Source organism: Urocitellus parryii, unplaced genomic scaffold (assembly GCF_045843805.1).
Source record: "Urocitellus parryii isolate mUroPar1 unplaced genomic scaffold, mUroPar1.hap1 Scaffold_43, whole genome shotgun sequence".
NCBI classification, from domain to species: Eukaryota; Metazoa; Chordata; class Mammalia; order Rodentia; family Sciuridae; genus Urocitellus; species Urocitellus parryii.
The window spans coordinates 3,713,068-3,734,022 of record NW_027553833.1 but is presented as its reverse complement, the minus strand read 5'-3'; the positions used below and the strand labels follow the sequence as shown (position 1 = coordinate 3,734,022).

Here is a 20,955-nt window from a genome sequence, read left to right as displayed (position 1 = left end):
CAGTGATAGCCAGCCCCTGGGAAATCTGCTGACCTCTGCTTTCCTCTTGCTTCTGTCCTGTTAGGAGTCTAGGCCCAGGTGGAGCAGGAGTCGTAGGTGTGACTGCTTCTGCTGAATCCAAGAAGCTAAGGAAGCCTGGTGCTTTCTGAGAGCACAGATTTTGACTGGAGTCTCTGTTGGGCAGCCCTCCAACCCTGGGTCACACTGTAGCTTGGGACTGACTCAGTCAGCACAGAAACAGTTCTGGAGCTCAGCAGTTCTGAAGCAACACCACCATAATGGCCAAAGGTAAAGATCTTCACCAAAAGGCAAGGGCTTGGAAAGGGGGCACCCTGAATTCTCTGCTGCACACATTGGCATTTTGACTTTCTCTTCAGCATTAGCCTTGGAAGTACCATCCAGGAGGTATGTTCAGGATCTCAACCACTTCGCGTGGGTTCTTCAGGACCAGATCCTCATGATAGTCCCAAGGAAGGAACGGATGGTTCCAAGTGAGTAGCCAAGGCCTGGTGCAGGCAGCCCCTTTGGCCAGTGCTGCTGTGGACAGCCTTGCATTTCAGTGTTGGTATGGTTTCTGGGTCTCCAGAGAGAAGGCCCCCTGTGGGCAATGATGGACAGAGGGTGGTCCTGGGGTTGTCTGGGACTACAGGAACGAGTCCAGGCAGGCTGAAGGGAGAGGGTGGAAGACCTTCTCTGTGAAACTGCAAAGAGTTAGACCAAAGAGTGGGATCTACCAGAAGGTTCGATTTTGAATCCACCAGAGGCTGACTTTTATAAGGGAAGGAATTCCTCAGGGACAAGGGGGTGGCGAGGAACAGGGTGGCCACTCTGTAAGAGCTGGTCAGGTGATTGCAGCCTCTGCTTCTTTCAATCTCTGCACAGAGAGGCCATCTGTGGAAGGGGCGACAGATTCACACTTCTTGCATTGATCCCAGTCACCGTCACCTTGATGCCAGGCAGACACCTGGAGACCCTTGAGAAGGACAGAGGGAAACCCAAGTACCTAGGACTGTTGGAGCCCAATTGCTGCCTGTTTTGTAAAAAGGACGGGGAGCAACCAGTGTTGCAGCTTGAGGTAAGGCCAGCAAGCGAGGGTCTACCGTTGCCCGACAGGGAGAAGATGCCCACCTGTCTTTCAAGGTGCTCATTTGAAGGAACCTGTGATTTTAGAATCCTTCAGAAGACAGCTCGCTATTCTTATGAATGTTTATTTTTGGTTCTTTTGGGGTTGCCAAAGGTATTGTGAAAGGTATTGTGTATTGTGAAAGGATAAGAAATAAATGGTAGTGGTGTTTTGAATCCATTCGCTAAAATTACTCATTTTATTCTACAAAAGTGATTTAGCAGGGGGAGGGCTGAGCCTGGACGGGAGCTGATTGCATTCCATGCTTTTGTGATGACGTCAGGGTGTATCCTGGTGTTGCATGTGACTAAAAAGAATTTTTGGAAAACGATTTTGACAAGGAGAAAGGCTCTTAAAGTGGTTCCTGATTCCAACACACACACACACACACACATTCTCTCTCTCTCTCTCTCTCTCTCTCTCTCTCTCTCTCTCTCTCTCACTGGGTAAAATCACCAAGGACATTTTTAGCCAACCTATCACAAAGGGCATGACTTGATTAAAAAACATTTTTTTTTGAAATTGTTTGCCATTTTAAATAAACAAAGATAAGTCTCTAAAACAAATATTTCAATAATTGTGATTTTTCCCATTATTTAAAAAAAAGTATACCAGACACTCAATTCAATGATAAGATATGAGACAGTGGTTGTAAAGTTAGGGATGATTTTGTCCCCTGGCTTCTGGGAAGAGCTCAGAAACAGTGATGGCCAGGCCAATCCCCGCGGTCTTCATGATCCTCATTCCCTGGTGTGAAACCAAGCTCTCCAGGCCTGCATTAGAGACTGGGGATGCAAATGTAGATGGGCAATGCAATTATAGAAATACCAATCTGCAAGGAACATGGGACAGTTCCAGAGGTGACATTTCTCCCGGGGCCCTCTTCTTACTCTTCAGGAAAGAAGCATAATAGATCTGTATGCCTTCCACGAGCCTGTGAAGCCCTTTCTCTTCTATCACAGTGAGACTGGCAGGACCTCGACCTTCGAGTCTGTGGCCTTCCCTGGCTGGTTCATTGCCGTCTGCTCCAAAGGAGACTGTCCACTCTCTATGACCCAGGAACTGGGAAAAACCTACCTCACCGACTTTGAGTTGATTAGACAGAATTGAGGTCAGCCTGGGGCTTGGGTTGATTTCCCCAGTCTAGCTCTAAAGTGCTTCTGACACAAACATTGTCACACCAACCCCTTCAAGAAGGAGAGGTAGAGTTGCCACTACTGGGCCCAGTTTTCAAGGATGGAAATCAGGATGAAGGGAAGAGAGACAGTACAACCTCAGCCTGGGATAGGAAGAGAGAATCAAAGGTTGGGTTTTCCATCCAAAGATTTCTGGCTGCACCCCCCAATACATCCATGCAATGACCTAGGTTGCTTGGAAAATGACCAGGGGAAATCGAGGCCTTTGCCACAGCCATACAGCTGATACACCAAGAGAATACATAAAGTTCTTCTTAATGCACTTGCTAGTGATGCTCCAACCAAGAAATGAGGATGGAACTCTTTTGCCTTAAATTCCAGATCTCTGGATTCTCTGATACGTCGCTCTGTGGCATTGTTTCAAGACCTTTTGGATCCCTACAGGAAGAAGCAACTATGGAAGTTTCCACAAAGAGGAGAGATCAGAAGGAAGCAGAGCCCTCGTGGGCTTGGCTTCCCCTCCGTGAAGTCTGTATTCTGGTTTGGTGTGTGTAAAGTCCTCACCTGAAGTCTCATCGCTCCACCACACCAGGAGTTAAACTTGTGGAATAAAGTCTTTTCACGCAGGTGCTGTGTTGCAAGTGGGTGACGTTAATGGAGGAGCTGGTTGTGACATTGATTCCTTGCCTCACAGGGCACTTTAGCCGCTATGGTAGGCTCACACGAAGTCTCCTGTGGCAGTCTGGGACCCGCGAGATGGCTGGAGAGGGTGATAAGTTCATAAGCCGGCTTCTCCTGGGCCCCACACTGGGTGGCTTGGACAGCAGGCTCCACCCACAGAATCATACTCTATACCTCTGTGCATGGTGGGGTACACAGCCACCGGAAACTGCCCTCTCTGCCCTGGCAAGGGTGTCTAGGAGCCTCCTGTGGGCTTTTCCTGTGAACTTACAAGCCACAAACAAATAGGGCTGTCCCTAATTGTGAGGTGTTTATTAGGATGAAGGCCTGTTCTTTCCCGTGTCTCTTTAAACACACAGTTTCTTCTTATAGAATATCACTTGAAACTTTATCCTTTGCAATAGGACAATTCTTCAAATCATCTGAATAGTCCCATGGTAATTTTTTTATCTTTATTTTTTTTAACTTTCTATCATGTTTTCACTTTTCCCCAAGCATTGGACATGGATGTGGGGATATTGGTGACCCCCGGGCCTGGCAGGCATCATCTCTTTTTGGCATTTGAACAGCCGTGTTGCTGTTGGAGATGACAGTTTTCTCGGCACAGAGCTCTCTGAGTTTTTATTTTCTTGGGATTCCTTCAGGAAGAGGGGCTAGTTCTCCCTGTGTGGATTTCCCTGGAGCTGTGGGGTGACCAGGACACTTAGGGGTATTGATTAGCTGGGTTAATAATTAATAATTAGCTGGGTTGATGGGCACATACTGAGATGCTCGTGGACCACCTGAGGCAGATGGTCTCCTAAAGACAGAGCTGTGCAGGAGCCGGGCCACCTTGGACGTCACCCGGAATTTTTCTAAAAGGAATTTGATTGCTTTAGGAATTTCTATTACTTACTCTTCTTCTTTTTTGTTTTCTTATAAATGCTTAGGACTCACGACCTTTCCTCCTAGTGCCCCCTGGGATACATGCTGTAATTTTTACATTGGAAAGAGCCCTTGACACGTGGTCACCTGCCTATGATTAGGTGTCAGAGCATCGTTACCTGAAGCTCACTGTAGTCCAGACAGTCTCCAGAACTTCATCATCTGCTGCACTAAAGCCTGATACTGTGGAAAAGCAGCTCCTTGTTTTCCTTCCCCTGGGCACCACCGTCTCCTCTCTGTTTCCACCAGTTTTCCTGACTTAGGCTCCTGTCTTGAAGGGGATCACGCGGTCCTTATTTGGCCGTCTGTGACTGGCCCATTTCACTTAGCACAATGTCTTCCAGGCTCATCCAGGCTGTCGCCAAGGCTAGGATTTCCTCTATGTTAAGATTTCATAAAATCCCAAGGCATGTGTATGCCACATTTTCTTTACCCACCCTCAACAGGCACTTAGGTTGTTCCATGATGTGGCTTTGTGCATCAGGCCACAGTGAACTTGAGAGTGAAGAATACACATCTTTAGAAGTTGGCAGGAGACTGGAAACAGGAAACTCCTAGGTGAAAACATAGGGGAAATCTGCACGACGAGGTTTCTTGGACTTGACCCCAAGGCAGGAAACCAACGCAAATATGGCCAAGTGAGACTCAGGTTGAAGGGAAAAGCTTCTGTATAGCAAAGCAGGGTCAGAGAGCCAAGGAAATGTATGGAGCAGGAGGAATACTTGAAAACCCTGGGTCTGGTAAGAGGCTCAGACCTCAAACCCACACAACTCAATAACTAAAGGCCAGTGTTAACTCAGTTTAGAAATGGGCAAACACCTTGAACACACACACTTCTCCCAGGAAGACACAGAAGTGTCCAGCGGCCTTTGAAAAGCTTCCCAACATTTACTGATAACCAGGGAAACGCAGAGCCTTGGTGGGATGTGGTGGGGTGCAGCTTGCGCAGATTGGGCAGAGAAGCCGGGGTGCAGTCGCTGCAGGAAACAGCCTAGAGCTCCCAGAGGTTAGGGGGGGCAGCACTGTATGGTGGGAAGCCCCTCCTCTGGGCGTGCATGGTCCCTAACCAAGACCGGGACCTGAAGGGCTGTCCGTGCTCCTCTTACTATTACGACATGTGCTTTTACTGTGGTTCATCTCCACTGTGGTCTGTTTCCAGCCATTATGTGAAGTTCACATGCATTATTTCTAAATGTCCAAGTGGGTAGGGGTCATGCTTTAATACTATTAGTCTCTTATTGCCTATGGTCAGGTAGAATGGCCTGTATGATATTGATTTGGGGCTACTCGTTATTATTTCCTTTGTGACTTCATGTATAAGTTTATAGATGCTCTATGAAAGCCTAAAAAATGAGTACCATGCTTTTTAGGTATGAAGTACATACATTTACACACATATGTAGACTTTTATTTATGTGTAATATAAACATGGTATAAAATTATGTTATACAGAATTATATATTTGTATATTATATGATAAGTACTTTAATATTAACAGATATATCATGCCTACTATTAAATATTGAATATTTATAAATGAATTTTGTTATTTTCTTTTTATATTTGAATTTTTGTTATCTTGTCTATTCAGTCTTTCAATTGCTGAGAAAGGGGTCTTAAATTATGCTACTATGATAGCATTTGTTTTGGTTTGTGTTTTGGAAACTGAATGTTAATTATGTTGGCCAGGCTGACCTTGAACTTCTGGGCTCCAGCCATCCTCCTGCCTCAGGGTCCTGAACACCTGTGATTATAGACATAGGCAACTCCACTTAGCTTATGACTATGTTTTTAGCCAGATTATCTTACTACTTTTCACAGTTTGTTTAAATTACTTTGGGCTCTAAATTGCTGGGTACGCCGTGTTTCCCACATGCCGTATCTTCTCTGGTTGTTTTCCTGAGTCTGCTATTGGCCGTCCGTGCACACCATCTTTTCATCATTTAAAGGTCACATCTGCCTTTTTGCATCTTAGCATCTCTGTAATCGCGAAGCATTTCACTAAAGTAGATGGCATCTTGCATACAGTGGGCTAGGTGACAGTCATGCCTTGGTTGACATGTGTGCAAGTACGTGTTTGGACCAATGTTCCCCTTTTGATATTTCATTCAATAAATCATCAAAAAGCCTTTTTTATTTTCTTTTTTGGTACTGAGGATTGAACTCAGGGGCACTTCACCACTGAGCCACATCCCCAGCCCTATTTTGTGTTTTATTTAGAGACAGGGTGTCACTGAGTTGCTTAGCACCATGCTTTTTCTGAGGCTGCCTCAGCCTCCCAAGCTGCTGGGATTATAGGTGTGCACCACCGTACCTGGCCAAAAAGCCTTTTTTTTTTTTTTTTAAGGAACACAATCCTGGTTATTGTTCACGAATCTTCCATTGACACCTCTTGAAGGTCCACAAAAGCAGCATGGTCAAAAATGTGGACAGGAGGCCAGCAGCCCCCAGCTTACTGTGGAGCACTGTGTGGGAACAAGGTGGACAGCCCACCACTAAGTGCTGTCCCCTGTGTCCTCATTGGCAATGAAGAGGCATCATGTGGAACAAACACTGACAACTTTGTATGTTTTCTGATACTCAAGTTTGACATACTCTACAGAACTGTATTTGGCACACAGAATACCCCCTAACAGTTCATTACTTTTAAGTAACTAGCTAAGTAGCCTTTTAATACAGAAGCACTGTGGTATTGCATAGAGATTTAGGGCACCTGGTGCTATTTGGGAATTCACTTGGATTTTGAATGGATTGGGAAAGTGTCATCAGTTTCTAATTTAATATAATGACATGATTGTTCTGTCATTTGCAGTCCATTTGCTACCCAAAACATGGTTTCCACAGAGAAGAACCTACTGGGGGGAAAAGGTGAGCCAGGGCCTCGTGGCTGCTGCCTCAGTGTCCAGGAGAGAGTGGGAAAGAGACATGATGGAGTGTGACAGAGGCGGGGGCCCGGGGTAGCAGGTCCTTGGGCTTTTTCTGCTGCGGGGATAATGAGCTGACATGCTGTGCTCCTTAACCACACCTGAAAGTTGTCTCCATTTTACAGAAGGGGACTCTGAGGCTCAGGGCTGTGAAAGGCTTGACAGATGCCATACAGCTGGAAGGTAGTGACATGGAATTCTGAACGCGCAGCTGCCGAATGGAGTCCCACAGTCCATACATCAAGGTGATGCTCAGAACTGCCTCCGTGTTGCCCCTCTGTTTCCAGCAGTGGGGAAGGACAGGGAGAGGAGCTGGGAGCTGGAGCTTTGGCCCTGGAGGAGAGGCATCCCTTTCTGCACTCCTGAAAGAGGCAGCCAAGTGCGTGTTCAGAGACCTGGGTGTCCGCCTGGTGGCCTGCCCTGGGACTTGTAGGGAGGGGTTGTGCTTACTGGAGCTCCTTTGCTCAGCCCCACGAGGGGTGTTCTCTGACCCCAGGGAGCTCACAATCTAGATGGGACGATTTCCAGGCGCCTGGCTTGGGAGAGTCCCGCCACGTGCTCCTGTCACTTGTTTTGTTCCTGCAGTGCTGGAGATTTCAGCAGCTCTGAGCTGTCTGGCCAGTGCTGCACCTGTCCTTGCCCCACCCACGGCCTCACCAGGAAGCAGCTCTCTAGAGAGAGGTACCTCCACGTGCTCCTCTGGCCAAAGACTGAACCGCCCCCCACCCCGCCCCTTCTAAGCTGGTCAGAGCACAGGGAGCTGGAAGAGAAGCCAGGTGTCCCCCAAAGTATACAGGTGAGATAGATATGGATTGTCACATCCTGCAACCTGGTGTTCACAGGAACAAGGAGGCCCGGTCCCCACTGGCGTCCCCCAAGTCCTGCTCATGCTGGGAAGCTGCTGGCTGCCATCCCAAGCTCACTGCTATGCCCCTGGCCTGACCACAGACGGAGCATCTGGGCTGGAACCAAGGGACAGCTGCTCTCCTTGAGCCAAGCTGGTGGGACCTGCTCCCTGCACCTCACAGCAGTGCTGAGGCCGGGAAGGACTGGGGACACTGCATTTGGAGAGAAAGTGAAAACAGGAAGGCCATTCAGGGGGCCAGACTAACCCTGCACAGAGGGGACCAGCTGCCAAGTATCAGGAAGCAGTCCTTCTCCCAGGGACATGCCAGTTGTAAGGAGTCACAACACCTCCTTTGTGAAGGGACTACCACATTCTCACTGAGAGGATTTGTTCTTTAAAACTACAGACAAAATCAGAAATTCGACTGTCTGGATTATAATAGGAAGGATGAAGCATCTCATGCTAAAGTGATACGAATCCCTGTTACCAAGAAGCAGCCTCAATTTCCAGTCTGGGTGCAGAGGTTCAGATAAAAGTTTGCTGGATGTGACATTCCATGTCCATCTCACCTGTGCGCTTTTGGGGACCCAGACCCAGACCCACTTCCTGCTCCTGGCCTGACACAGACTCCTCTTCAACCAACACTCTTCCTTGATCCCATTAAAATGTAGAATACATAAGGGGAGAACAGTTCTTCTCTGCTGTTGGTGTTTCCTTCTGCTGTACATCTGACTTTCTTCTTCTCACTCTACCCAAGTGGAGGCATGTCCATACATCCTGGTGCACACCTGCTGTCCCAGCATAATTACTGAGGCCACCTTCCACTCTTGAAAGTGCCATGTAATATGGTAAATGATGTGCTCATGCTACTTATGAAAAATAGGGATTGGCCACTGGGAGACACCTGAAATGAAGAAAGCGTCCATTCCACCCTGCTCCCTTGTGATTGTCATTGTTGTGTGGCCATTGAGAGCCGGGAGTTGTCAAAGGAGCCATCCACTGGGATTTGAGGACAAGGCAGACACACAGAGAGGTGGGAGCCAGGTTTGGTTCTCCTCAGGTTTTGAATTTGATAATAAATTTGATGAGCCCAATGCCTATTCTGGAGGTGTGAGGAATGGAACTGAGAGGGAAGTGGGTGGGAGGAGGAGGAGCTGACCACCCCAAGCTTAGGTACATGTGGTGGAGTGCAATGGTGGGATACCCAAAGTGTAATGGCGGGGTGTACTACAGATGGCTGGAGGTCAAGGTGTGGAGACATTAGATCAAGAGGTCACTGCGGTGGGAAGCCATGGACTGCAGCTCCACGGGACATGGTGACCTTTGGGACAGCTCCAGAAGGAGGGAGAATCTCCAATGGACCTGAGACAGAGAGGACAGGTGGGAAGGGCATCACCCAATGTCAAGCCTTCCTGGGAGCCAAGAGGTCAAAGCAGAGCCCGTGGACGTTGCTCCACAGGAGCTAACACCATCTCGGAGAGAACAGACTCCACGTAGATGATGTGCAAGGGAAGAGGAGAGGCCAGGGCAGCTGTGATGTGCAGGGGGATGAGGAGAGGCCAGTGCAGCAGTGATGTGCAGGGGGATGAGGAGAGGCCAGGGCAGCTGTGATGTGCAGGTGGACATGGACAGAGCTCAGCACCACTGGTCACTGGGATTCGACCCAGCAGAAAAGTGAGGAGGTCTGAGACAGCTAGAGGTCATGTCCAGGGAGTAGTAAAGGAGGAAAGAGGGATAGAGGCCAAGGTTCAGTGCAAGGTCATCTGGGGCCTAAAGGGAAGCGAAGGCTTGAGGAGGGAGCTCGAGGTGCACTGGGAAGGGCCTCGGCACAGGGGCAGCCCAGGGGTCTCCCAGCGGCCAACTTCTCAGCCCTACTCACCACCTCTCAGTGTAGCCAGGACCCAGGCAGAGAGGCCCAATATGGAGTCCATGGGACACCGGCTAGGGTGGGTTACAGAACAAGAGGGTCCAGTGGGGCTGGACCACCACTGAGCTTCCGCCTGCTCTGTGAGCCGACTGACCAGGAGGGGCAGTCTTCAGCCGCATACAAGGCCCTTTGCTTAGGCCCGCCCCTTCTGGATCTCAGTGCACCTAACTGGCTGTCCACGTCTGAGGCCACCACCAAAGGTACCTCGGCAGTGTGGCTAGGTGGGAGTACATCATGGGCTGGACTCTAGGCCACATTGCTCTTGGGCCACCTGGACTGGGTGTTGGTTGGTACTTTGTAACTAGAAGTATGGTCCAGGGACCAGCAGCGTGAAAACTGCCCAGTTGCTTGTTTGAAAGGCAAAGTCTTGGTCCCTGTCCCAGACCCAGGGAACCAGTCTGCAGTTTATCCAGAGCTGCAGGTGACTGGCATGTGCACTGAACAGTGGGAAGGACGGAGCTGGCACACTGAGGCCCAAGGCTGGCCATCACTGAACCGCCTCAGGCCTCACTCAGTACCCTCAGCCCCTGAAATAATCTCCATCAGAGTCCCCAGGTGCTGGGTGCTGTGGCGCTCACCTGTCATCCCAGCTGCTCAGGAGGCTGAGGTAGGAGGATGGCAGGTTCAAAGCCAGCCTCAGGAACTTAGTGAGGCCCTAAAAACTCAGTAAGATCCTGTCTCAAAACAAAATATAAAAAAGGACTGGAGATGTGGCTCAGTGGTTAACTGCCCCCAAGTTCAGTCCCCAGTACCCCCCCCCCAAAAAAAAGTCCCCCAGGTGATCCAGGTGGTCAAGCATGTTTGGGAGCCAATGATTTTTGACTGAACACTTTTTTTTAATTAAAAAAACAACTTTATATTACAAAGAAACTTTGGGGTTATTATAGGAAAAATGTGGAAAGCTGTTAAAAAGTCACTCATAATCCTATAGGTCATAGACAAGTGTCATAAAAACACTAGCTGTCTTTATTAACACGTGTGCATCTCTGTATGTGTGTGGACGTGCTGTCATGTACGTATTATTCATAACCTGCGCGTTTCCAAGGTGTATTTGAAAATTTCACCTTCTAAACCTTCGTCGATGATGTCACCTTCAGTGTACACATACGTCTTCTTTACTGCAATTGCTGTAATTTTTTTGAACAATCACCTGTTAGGTTCATTGAGAACACTTAGGCTTTTCCCATCTTCACCATATTATAAAAAGCGATGCAGTGTGCATCGTAATAACTGGACATTTGGGCAATCTGTCATTTTATTTAGACCAAGGAGAACTCATACCATCTCAGAGCTGTGGGATGACCCTAACGCCCGTGTCCAGCCGGCATCTGCCCCCTTACCCTGCTTTCCTTCACTCCCATCAACCCCCAAACTCTTGCCTCAAGGCCCAGGGATCCAAAGTGACCTGCCCAAGGGGACAGTGGCAGATCCAGGACCCAAGGACACCTTGGTTTTGGCCCTACTCTTCTTCAGCTCCCAGGCCATGGGGCTTGAGCTCACAGCCACAGCCGATCCCCTCGCCCGCCGCCCCAATGCCCGGGGTATCACCCTGCCCCTCTAGCCATGCTCCTTCTGGTGGCCCTCTGGGCTTCCTTCCTGTCTCATTTCCTGTGTTCTCACGTGTTTCTTCTCTCCTCCCTTCTCAGTTGGCTGGGCCCACATGGGGAGAGGGAGGAAGGCTGCTCAGGGACTCCACAGACGCCCCTGGCCAACTGCAGCCCTGGCCATTCTCATGGTTGGCTGCTTTCCATGCCTGAATTTGGGCTGGCCTTTCTGCAGGTGGTCATTTCCTGGTGGCACTCTGGGGTAGGATGAACCCCCCTGAGGAAGGAGCAGGGTCCTGTGAAGCTTTGCACCCGGGCTTTCACAGGGACAGTCTCTTTGCAGGAGCCTCTGACTCTGAGGGCTGACCCGTTTTCCACAGGGAGCACACCAGGACAGGGGGTGGGCTCCTTTAAGGCCCCACAGAGCAACATGAGTCCCTGGGAAGGGTGTGCCTAGCCCTGCAGGAAGACCCTGCCTGGCCGGTGGCTGGAGAGGCCTCCTAGCCATGCTGCTCTTCCCTCTGCGATCCGGCTCTGGGACATGGAAGCCCTTGCTAGGTCAGGGGACAGGAATGTGGTGACCTCCAGGCTGGGAAGTGGGACAGGACCTGCTTCAGGTTCATCTCCAGCTGTGGGGCTCAGTCACACAGCCCCTCTCAGCCAGGAAGCATCCTGCTAAGTTATTTGGGGGAGCTGTCTTCAAGTTTCCCAGAGCTAGCACCAGAGATGGGCATAAGTGAGCGCATGCATGTGCGCACACACACATGTGCACACACACAGGCACACACCCCCTCTAGGCTCACAACCCTGCTGGCTCCTCCTGATCCCCAGTGAGGAAGACACAGAGCTCCTTGGAGCTGGATGGGCTGGGCTGGGGCGCTGCTGGATTCCAGCAGGCTGGTTAGAGCTAGGTGGCTTTTGCAGCCTGTTGCAGGTGACTCTGTGCCCCTGGGTGACTCTACACCCTGGATGCGTGTCCCTGCCTGCTGCCCCTACCTTTCTAACAGCCCCTCTCTCTCTCCCTCAGTGAGGACCAGACACCCTTGATTACAAGATGTGCTCCCTCCCCATGGCGAAATACTACATGTAAGTCATCCTGCTGTGGCCCTGCTTGCCCTCGGGGCTGGGCCCACATAGGGAGAGGGAGGAAGGCTGGTCAGGGACTCCACAGAAACCCGTAATCACTCTCCATCATCACACTCTGCAGCGACAACAGCTCTCTTTCCCAGATTCTCTGAGATACCAGCCGTTCTATCCTCACCCCTGCCCTGAGAAACCTGTAAAGAAAACATTACCAACTCTGGGAACCAGGCGCATGGTGCCCCCATGCCAGGCGGCTACCAAGAGGCAGAGCCTGGGGTGGAGTTTATGTCACCTGTGTGGCCACATCGGCCTCTCTGAAAGCTGAGGCAACCCTGAATCCCAGTGACACTGTCTTCCTGGTGTTATCTGTGGCCTTGGCCCTGAGCCCAGGCCCCCAACCCTGACCTGCATTTAGCCTCATTTGCATCTTGGTTACTATTCTGTGGTCTCCAAGTGGGGTGCTGCCGGCTGTCCAGGTGTGAGGGAGAACGTCCACGGGCAAGCCCAAGATGGTCCAGATCTGTTTTCATATACAAGTGAAACTGCTTTAAACATACAGCCAGTAGCTGAAGGTATTCTACCCGGCTATTACTGAGGGAGAGAGGGCTTGGAGGCGGTGGCATGGGTCCAGAGACTCTGCCCTCAAACCTGTTGAGAGCTCCCCAGGCTCTGGGAGCAGCTGATGGGCATCTTGGAAACCAGCCGGGCAACCAAGCTGCCTGTGTGACTCTGCTGTTCCACCCGCTCACCTGGGTTTCTCCCCAGCCTGCCCGGCACGTTCCTGCCCTCCCAGGCTGGTCATTAGGACCACAGCCACCCCCAGATGACTGCAATCTGGCTCTGCCTGGGCTTTCTGCTGACCTGTATTTGGTCCACCTGGAGCACACCAGGCCCTGGCTCCCAGGGGCTGGATGGTCACCTACCTAGCACAGCATATTTTAATTTTTGTTTTCCAGTTTGCAGATTTTCTCCTACAGAAAGTCTTTAAAATATCTGAAGAAGCAAATCATGCTTCATTATCAACTTGATTAGTCCTTTTATTAAATAGAATAAACATTGATAAAAATTGGAGCAAGCTGGGAAAATTTGGGATAAGGCTCACTGTATCTCTGAGACACCTGAGCCTCATGAGAGAACTTTCTGCACCCCTCCAGGAGAAGGCTGGCTCCCCTCACTCTTCCAAGCCTCTGGAAACCAGGGGCCCAGGGGAGGAGGTCTTCTCTCGTTTCATTAAGACAGAGTCGTCTTGACCTGCTCTGGTGGAGAAGCAAGCATCCCCGCGCTCAGTGCGGCGGGTTAGAGGAAGGGCTTGGGGTCTCAGTGGTGCCTGAATGCAACAGACCCTCAGCGCTGCCATTCTGTTCCAGAATCAAGGATGCGGATCAGAAGGCGCTGTACACAAGATATGGCCAGCTGCTGGTGGGCGACCCGGACATCGCTGACTGCAGCGCTGGTGAGCTTCCCGCGGCCTCCATGGGGGCCCTGTGCCACGCTCTGTCCACTGCAGCCCCCACCTCTCTGTGTTTCTGTCCCCACCAGAGGGGCAGCAGCTGTCCCCTGACAGAAAGAGGCAGGGGGCAGCTTTGGCCCAAAAGGACCCTGCAGAGTCCTGCTGGCCCTGCAGCCCAGGTGTGGCCAGGCCTGCAGGGCTTCTGCTCCCTGAGACCCTCAGCCTGGGCTGCCCTCATCTCCAGTCTCTGTCCTCTTCCCAGAGAAGATCTGCGTACTTCCTAACAGGGACCTGGACTGGGCCAAGGTCCCCATCCTCCTGGGGCTCCAGGGAGGGAGCCGCTGCCTGGCATGTGTGCAGACAGAAGAGGGACCTTCCCTGAAGCTGGAGGTGAGACCCCGCCCCTCTCTGGGGGCAGTGCGGACCCTGCCTGGCCCCGGGGTGCTCTGCACCCACTTGTGGATTCTTGGTCAGGGCTGCTGTCCCCCTTCCTCGGGGCCACCGTCCCCCTTCCTCAGGCTTCCACCCTCCCCCTTGTGCCCAGAACTAAGAGCCTTGCCTGTGGGAATCTGCACAAGGCACGTCCCTTTTGGTTGAGCCCCAGAGACCTGTAGGGCCACACCCCCATCAGCACCCTGGTCCTGCAGTGGCCACCTTGCCCCCGCAGGACGTGAACATCGAGGACCTGTACAAGGGAGGCGAATGGGCCACGTGCTTCACCTTCTTCCAGAGCAGCCTGGGCTCCGCCTTCAGGTTGGAGGCAGCCGCTTGCCCTAGCTGGTTCCTCTGCGGCTTGGAGGAGCCCCAGCAGCCGGTGCGGCTTGCCAAGGAGAGCGAGCCCTCGGCTCGCACTGAGTTCTACTTTGAACAGAGTCTGTAGGGAGGCAGGAGGCGCAGTCCAGCCTGTGCCCCCGATCCAAGCTCATCCCACTTGTGGTGGGCAGAATAGTGGCCCACCAAAGATGTCCCCATCCTCAGCCCCAGAATCTGAGTGTGTACCCTTCACTGCAAAGTCACTTAGCAAGTGTGACTCAGTTAAGCATCCTGAGCTCTCTGGTGGGCCTGTGGTCACCACACGGGACACATGAGATGGAGGCAGGAGGGTCAGGGGCAGAGGGGGATTGGAGGATGCCATGCTGCTGGGTTTGAGGATGGAGAAGGGAGCCACATGCCACCCAAGCAGGTGTTTCTGATGGCTGGAAAAGGCCAGGGAAGAGATCCTCCTCAGAGTCCCCAGAAGTCCCTGACACCCTTTCAGACTTCTGACCTCCAGAACATGAAAAAGAATAAACTTGTGTTGCTTTAAGCCGCGGAGTTTGTGGTAACTGGCTAGTGTAGCCACAGGAGATGACCACAGGTCCTCAGTCTGTCCTGTGCACAGTGTTCAGTGCAGGGGCTCTAGGGCATGTGGGGATTCTTCTTGGAAGCTCCCAGGGGGGCCCCTGAGTGGCGTGACCTGGCATAGTGGGGAATGCTGGGCTGGAGCCTGGCCACAGCTTGCACTGGTCCTCAGAGCAGGATCCTCCTCCTGCTGGAGGAGGGCTGTGTCTGGGCTCAGGCTGGGGCAGGGAGTCTGTGCTTCTGTGTCCGACAGGTGGGCTGCTGGTGCTGCTCCTCCTGTGCACAACCCCTCAGCACCCTCTTGATGCTCAGGGGTCTCGCCGTTGTCAGAACCTGTAGCAGCAGCGAGGCTTCTTCCTCAGAGCGACCCAGCTAAGCAAGTATTCTTGCTACACTTGACCATGAGGATACTGAGAGAGTGACATGGCTAGCTGAAGGTCCGGTGGGCTTCCATGTTGAAGGTCAAGCTCAGACCTGGCCCACCTGAGTCCAGTGCTGTTCCACAAGTCTGCGTTCCACTCTAGGAGCTGAGGACCGAATGGCCAACAAAGCCTGTCCCCCTGGAGCTTGTCCTTGAGAGGCCAAAACACAGACCAGCAAATAAAATGGACAAGAAAGAGAAAAAGCAAACAGATGAGGCAGCTCCCGCCTGGAGCTGCAGGCCCCCGGGATTCAGTGCCGAGTCCCTCAGGGAGGGCAGCACCGGGCCTGGACTCTGGTGAGGCCGAAGGACAGGAAGGAGCTGGGACTCAGAGTGACCCAGGCAGAGAAATAACTTCTGCTGTGGCCCTGAGACGTAGGGCTGGGGGTGGGGAGGGGCAGGAAGGGACACTGGGGGGTGAGCAGGACCAGCAGGCGTGGGCCAGAGAGGCCTTGAGGCCCAAGGAAGGGCGTCCATACGCTGGGTGCAAAGGGGCGCTCTGGGAAGGCTTTCAGCAGAGGAGGGACACGATGGTCTTCACTTCACCTGTGTCCGAGACAGCAGCTGGTCCGCAGAAGGAGAGAGTAAGCGCACAGTCTCTAACGAGTGAGGGGACCTCTGCAGGTTCTGAGAGGACGACCATGGGCAGTGTAAGGAGGACTCCAGAAGCATGCACAGAGCTAGAGTCACCAGGGAGGGCTGTGCCTTCAATCTGGGCCTCAGGGAAAAAGTGGTCCAGACAGAAAGTGAGGTGACGGGCATTCTAGGCAGAAAGAGCCACTCAGGAAGGGGGGACAGGGGACAGCCCCGTGCATCTGGGGCTCGGTGAGTGGGGCCTCGGTTGGAGTGCCAGGTTGTGCCTGCCTGGCCACAGGGTGCACCTGGGAACCTGGAGGAGTCATTCAGGAACCTCAAGCAGGACTGGGATTCTAAGCTTGGGCCCCCATGGCCAGTGCTGGACTCACCCAGATGCCAACAGGGCCTCGGCTCTCCACTCCCGGCCTGACCTGCCTACTGTCTGGTTCGGTGGTCAGCTTGACCCCTGATTCATATTCCCATGGCCAGCTCATCTCCTTTATTCATGGATTAAAAGATAAACTGGGGCATACTTAGATTTTTTTTTTTTTTGGTACTGGGATTGAACCCAGGGGTGCTTAACCACTGAGCCATCTCCTCAGCCTGTTTGATTTTTTGTTTTGAGACAGGGTCTCGCTCAGTTGCTTAGGGCCTCACTAAATTGCTGAGGCTGGCCTCAAACTTGCAATCCTCCTGTCTTAGCCTCCCGAGTCTCTGGGATTACAGACATGAACTACCACACCCAGCAAGAGTTTATTTGAGCGGACTCTGATTTTTGTATTAGAAGAACACAAGCTGCTGCTCAGGGCTCCTCCAGGTGGGCGTGTGGGGGCCGATTTTGTAAGGTGTGCCCGAAGCAGGAGAAGAGGAGCATGGCCGGCTGAAGTGGGAAGTCCTCAGTTGGGTGTTTCTAACTGGCAAAGTCTCTACTTAGAGGGTGGCGTGGCTCTGGTTGGGTTAGCGCACTTCATTTTCAAATGCTGTGACCATTCACTCTGAGCTGCATTTCAGTTTTCTGGAGCAGGAACCCAAGTTCTGGGGCTGTCTCCCCTCAAAGCCTCCCAGATACTTGCTATAACACCTGGTCTCTCTCTCTCTCTCTCTCTCTCTCTCTCTGGTGGTGGTGCAGGGGATGGAACCCAGGGCCTCACTAATGCTAGGCAAGAGCTCTACTACTGAGCTATATCCCAGCCCGGGTCCCTCATTTTTGCTGGCCCTCCTCTTGTGACCTATGCACACTCTGATAGAAATAATGACAAGTTATTCGGGCTCCAGAGATTGAAAAGTAGGAAATGGAGGCTGCTCCTGCCAGGTGCAGTTCACAGGTGCCAAGGATATTCCCATCCCATGTCCTAAGACTTGTCTCCTGAATCCCTTGTCCTCCCTGGAGACGGCCCCAAAGTCTTCCCTCGGCAGCCAGGCCACGAGAGCTAGAATTAAGTAACTCTGCGGGAGAGGCCCACGTCAGCTCTTATCCAGTACTTACATCTCAGAGTGAACTGGTAGTTCAGGTGACAGGGTCAACAGGTAATTGGCGCACAGTGTGGCAACCTTTCAATCAGGAAGCACTGGGAGGCTCAGGGATGGGGAGGTGTCTGCACATGCCCATGTGTGTATGGGGTGCGTTTATGTAACATGGACACGTGTCTGTGTCTGCGTGTGTGTGCTGTGTGCAGATGAGTGACCAGGTGTGCGCATGGTGCATGTTCACTGTAGGCTCCGGAGGCAGGAGCAGTTGGTTAAGAGGCCCCTTCTCTTTATCCAGAAGGCTCTGGATCAACCTTACACAGGAGAGCAGTGCGTTCAGGGTCCACTAGAACCTGTGTGTCCTAAATCATTCAACCAAGACTCAGAATCTAGTCTCACTTCCATTTGACCCAATTTTTCATCTCAGGATTTATGAACAACTGCTCTAAAAGCCACACACACACAAAAACCCTGCAGCACACACACAACACATGTAAGTTCCAAGAAGTTGACCTAGGTTTTAGAGAGGGAAAATAAAACTGAAGAAAAGCAAAGGAAACTGTAATGGACATCACTTCTCCTAGACAATTCTCTGAAATATACTCAGTCCGTAAATGAACTTGACAGATGAGTGCATTCAGTATAAACCAAAGTTAACATCTTGGATAGAAGTATTTACATTCAGGATATATTTCTATGTGAATTTACAATTTTATTTCACATGTACATGGTGACAAGGGCATGCTACCATTCACCAAAGCACGCTCCACCCCACCCCAAAAGACAACCTCCAATTGAGACCCACAGCCTGCAGTGCAGCCTTTGGGCTGCAGGGGGCGGCAGAGATCAGGCTCTGCGTTTGCCTTGCAGGCCTGGGAGCTCTCTGAGCCCCTGAAGACCTACACTTCCTACCCGGCGGTCCCTGTGCCCCAAAAGTCTGTCTCACAATGGAGTCATCCTTCTGAAACAGAGAGGGGGTCAGACATGGGTCCTATGAAGACCCAGAACACATTTCTCTCTTGTGCAAAGTTGTTCCAGAGCCTCTTGGAATAAAGAGGAGGGCTCCAAATCAACTCTGCCTGCCTCTGGAGCCCATATCAAGTCTCCCAGCACCCCCTTAACAAGGGGGACTCGACCCTGACCCTGGGAGTGCCAGGCCTGGTGGGAAGCTAGACACTGAGCACATACTCACATTGGGGTTTCTTGCATAACGTGAAGGAGCAGGGCATGCGATCCTGGCCCTCTTACCCCTGAAAGAGACTGCAGGGAACAATCCTCTCGCACCCTCCAGCTCCTGGGATACCTTACCCAGGCTCTGCCTTAAGGCAGAGGAGCCAATCAGCTAGATGTTGCTGGGGCCACTGTGAGCCAATCATCAGCCGGCAGCTGTAAGTTTGCTGGCAGCTGGAAGTTTGTTGGGGCCCCTTTGGCTGTGGCTCTCAACAACAGAGCAGCAACGACTTGTCATTCCTCACTATTCTGTGGACCTGCTGGGGGGGTCCTCTGCTGGGCTGCTGGGGCTCACATTTAGTGGGAGGTCAGCTGGGCTGGAGGGTCCAAGGTGGACCCTCCCACAGGACTGGCAGTTATGCTGTTGGTAGGGGACCTTGGGTGTCCTCCAGGTATTTTACGCTCTGGCAGACCAGAGTGACTTCCTTATGTGACAATCTTGGTGCCCCATTGAAGTGGACACTGAAAATCCTCTGAGGTTCAGGGTCCTGAGCTCACAAAACCACTGCCCCATATCCCATTGGTCAAAGCAGATCGCAGGCTGCCCTGAGGAAGGGAGAAATTGTCAGAGAAGTAGATTCTACCTGTCAAAGGGAAGAGCTACAGAGAACTGCCCAAGGTCACTGCCAGCAGATGGGAGGAGGGGGCTGAGAGCAGGCTGCCTGACCCCTGAAAGCCCGATCCTGACGGTCATGCTGTGCCACCTTGGTGAGGAGCTGCGACGTGGGCTGTGCAGGCTGGCAATGCCCACTCACTCATTCTGCAGAAGGTACCAAGCACCCGGGCTCAGTGCCGTCTGGGCACGGGGGCTCAGGAGTGAGTGGGTCCCAGTACGTGGTGCTCTTGCTCGGATGGGAAGGCCAGGCTTCAGGGCCCTCTTGGGTTCCTTATCTAGCTCAGTGGTTTTCATGCTAACTGGGAACCTGGGGAGAGGGTCAGCCCTTGGGGGGCTTGCAGAGGGAGGCAATGCCCCATTGGAAGCCCAGAATGGGAACACTGGGGGCAGGGGCTTGGGCCCATCAGTACAGCTGGAGGAGACCCAAAGAACCCAGAGGAGGAGCATTGGAATGAAAGCAAAGGCCCCTAGGTGGAGAAGCCCCTCTGCCTCCGAAGGGCTAACTGCTAGGTTCCCCATTATGAGAAGGGCTCGTGCTGTTCTCCCAGGGCCTCCATCCCTTCTCTCCTAACCCCTTCCATGTGCTCAGTCACCCTCCATACCTGTGGCTTACACACAAACACACACACACACACACACACACACACACACACACACACACACACGGTCAATCAACCACGGATTGAAATCTTCGGGAGAAAGCGTGTCTGTGTTGAACACATACAGACTTTGATTTTTGTCGCTATTTTGTAAACAATACAGAGTGACCACTGTTCCCCAGCACTCACCTGGCATTAGGCACCGTCAGTGACCCATCATGATCTCAGGAATTTGTGAGGACACAGGTGTTACACGGAACTGCCCAGCCATTTCATGTGGGGATCTGAGCCTCCTTGGGTTTGGGTGCCCCTGGGGTTCCTGGAACTGTGTCTCCCTGCAAACTGAGGGGGATCCACTAACTGGGTGCTGCTTCGGTGGGTTCTGTGCCGGGAGCTCTGTGCGGAGTTGGGCTTCGCTTTCAAGTTCAAGCCGCCGTCCTGCCCCTTCTCACTGTCCCAGGATTCAGTGGTGAGCAACCCGGGACTGTGGAATTAAGGGCTCCGGAAGCTCAGAGCCACGGAGGCACCTGAGAGGGAGGCCAGAGGACGTTTTCACAGATAAGGGCAGCCTGGCCTTCTGCAGGACATGTGCTGTCTGCCCAGCACATGTCCAGCGGCTGCCACTCACTCACCCGCCCGTGGTCGTGTCTCCCCTGTGCTCCACTCCATAGTGTGGGCTCTCAGCACTGGAGGCTCCCAGGTTGCCTTGACCATGTGTGTCAGCACCAGCCAGGATGAGGGTGAGTAGACTCCTGCCACCCCCACCACAGCTGATGCAGACCACAGCGCTGTTCCCAGGCACCTGGTTTGGGAAGAGTCTGAGGATTCCCGGAGTTTGCAGCACTTTCCTTCCGCCTGATCCGTCTCCGCCATCGGTGCTGAGCCGACAGAATCTCTTCCCAGCTTCGAGATGTGCTTGTCACGTGATGTTAAAACGCAGCCACCTGCTCGGAGCCATGAGTCAGCCTTGCAGGAGTAAATGCCAAGCAGGGTACATGACCCTCTGTGTGTGGGTTTCCATGACAGAAAGGGAGTCACTAAAACAGGAAGTCAGACATCAACAGCC

The 20,955-nt window shown here is 52.3% G+C and overlaps 2 protein-coding genes across 2 annotated transcripts; both read left to right on the top strand.

Annotated features, from left to right (window-relative positions):
- Nucleotides 1-278: 278 nt before the first annotated feature.
- LOC144252473 (interleukin-36 alpha-like) lies at nt 279-2,233 on the top strand. The gene is made up of 4 exons (XM_077794771.1): nt 279-288; nt 378-491; nt 936-1,075; nt 2,021-2,233. Exons 1-4 carry the CDS (start codon nt 279-281, stop codon nt 2,231-2,233), a joined length of 477 nt encoding a protein of 158 aa, XP_077650897.1.
- A 9,927-nt stretch (nt 2,234-12,160) lies between these two features.
- On the top strand, nt 12,161-14,519 carry LOC144252472 (interleukin-1 family member 10-like). Its single transcript, XM_077794770.1, has 4 exons — nt 12,161-12,192; nt 13,557-13,642; nt 13,902-14,029; nt 14,307-14,519. The coding sequence occupies exons 1-4, from the start codon at nt 12,161-12,163 to the stop codon at nt 14,517-14,519; spliced, it is 459 nt and encodes a 152-aa protein (XP_077650896.1).
- The last annotated feature ends 6,436 nt before the right edge of the window (nt 14,520-20,955 follow it).